The sequence below is a fragment of the Saccostrea echinata genome, unplaced genomic scaffold (assembly GCF_033153115.1).
Source record: "Saccostrea echinata isolate AGI-Se365-2 ecotype Australia unplaced genomic scaffold, CSIRO_AGI_Sech_v1 ptg000040l, whole genome shotgun sequence".
NCBI lineage: Eukaryota > Metazoa > Mollusca > Bivalvia > Ostreida > Ostreidae > Saccostrea > Saccostrea echinata.
In genome coordinates, this window is record NW_026889789.1 from 4988134 (window position 1) to 4989419 (window position 1286).

General features: G+C 32.3%; 1 protein-coding gene across 1 annotated transcript; it reads right to left on the minus strand.

The window, feature by feature from the left end:
* Positions 1-580: 580 nt before the first annotated feature.
* Positions 581-961, minus strand: LOC133200537 (uncharacterized). The gene has a single exon (XM_061336323.1). It carries the CDS (start codon positions 959-961, stop codon positions 581-583), a length of 381 nt encoding a protein of 126 aa, XP_061192307.1.
* Positions 962-1286: the final 325 nt, after the last annotated feature.

The window sequence follows — 1286 nt, forward strand, 5'->3', positions numbered from 1 at the left end:
TAAGCAACAGTTTCAGAAAATAATAAATAAAAACCCAAATGAAGAATAAATTATTTCGCAATGTAAACCTCTACTTCTTCAGCTTTCTTCATACTAGCCAGCCAGTGAACGGAAATCGTAATTTAATTTAGTAAGTCTGTTATATGAATTAGCAAATGGTACGAAATAAGTCCGAATGGACTTTACAGGATTTTTAATTTTTTTTGCTTGTCAAGAAATTTTCTGGACTTCATACGTTTGGGAAAATAGTTTATTTTTTGTTTGTTTGTTTTGATTTTTTTTTTTTGGCATGTCAAGAAATATCTGGATTTTTGGACTGGGTAGACCACCCCTTGGAAAACATTCCTGGAACCGCGCCTGCAGACAGTGACAATTGATTAAAGAATAATAAAGAGTTTGAAGAGCAAATCTTTAATAAAGTATTCATAAGAATATAAAAATGAGAAAATTTAAACTTGTATGTATATCAAATTGAATTTGCACATAAAAAGAGAGAAAAAAGATGATACAATTTTTTGAAAGTTCTAATGTAACAGATCAAGTTTACAGAGGGAAATGATTTGTATTTATTTGATGTTCTTTAATAGTTTGTCTTTTTCAATTCCTCAGCGATAGTTTCCATCAATCTTATCGCCTTAAACTTGCTCTCCTCGTCTCCTTTCGAAATTCCTATCAGACACGCTTGAATGGTATTCATCGCGAGCAGAAACGGCATGTCTGCTTTTTCTGTTCCGGAAGCCTCGTTTTGGTCCTCCTTACTTTTCTTGAAAACTAAGACATCCTCTACTTTTCTAAGGAAATTATATTTCTTTCCCTCACAGCGACATCCCTCGGTGAAGAATTTTTCGTTGTCATCATAGTTGGAAATTATATGTCGGACCTCCTCGGGAGTTGCCGTCATTTCTTCCGATACGGCCCAAGGTTCTCCGTTTGATTTTCCATAGATTCCGCATTTCTCCATGTTAGTTTTATCTCCGATCAGGCGTTCGATCCATGTAGACCAAGATGAAGACATGATGAAAATGCTGAATCTGGAGGTAGATGAAATAACTGAGAAATTAAATATTATACTGAGCTAAAATTAAGATAAAAATCGTTAAAAGATAGAGTGGGAAAAGGTGACATGATTCTTTTTTTTTTTTTTTTTTTTTTTTTTAGATCCGAACTGCATACGTAGTTATAATACATTATACGCAGTTTTATAAATATTATGCAAATAAAATTTTACAATTACAGATTTTAATAGCAAATTTTGATTACATTGCAATTTCTATTTTTTCCCATAA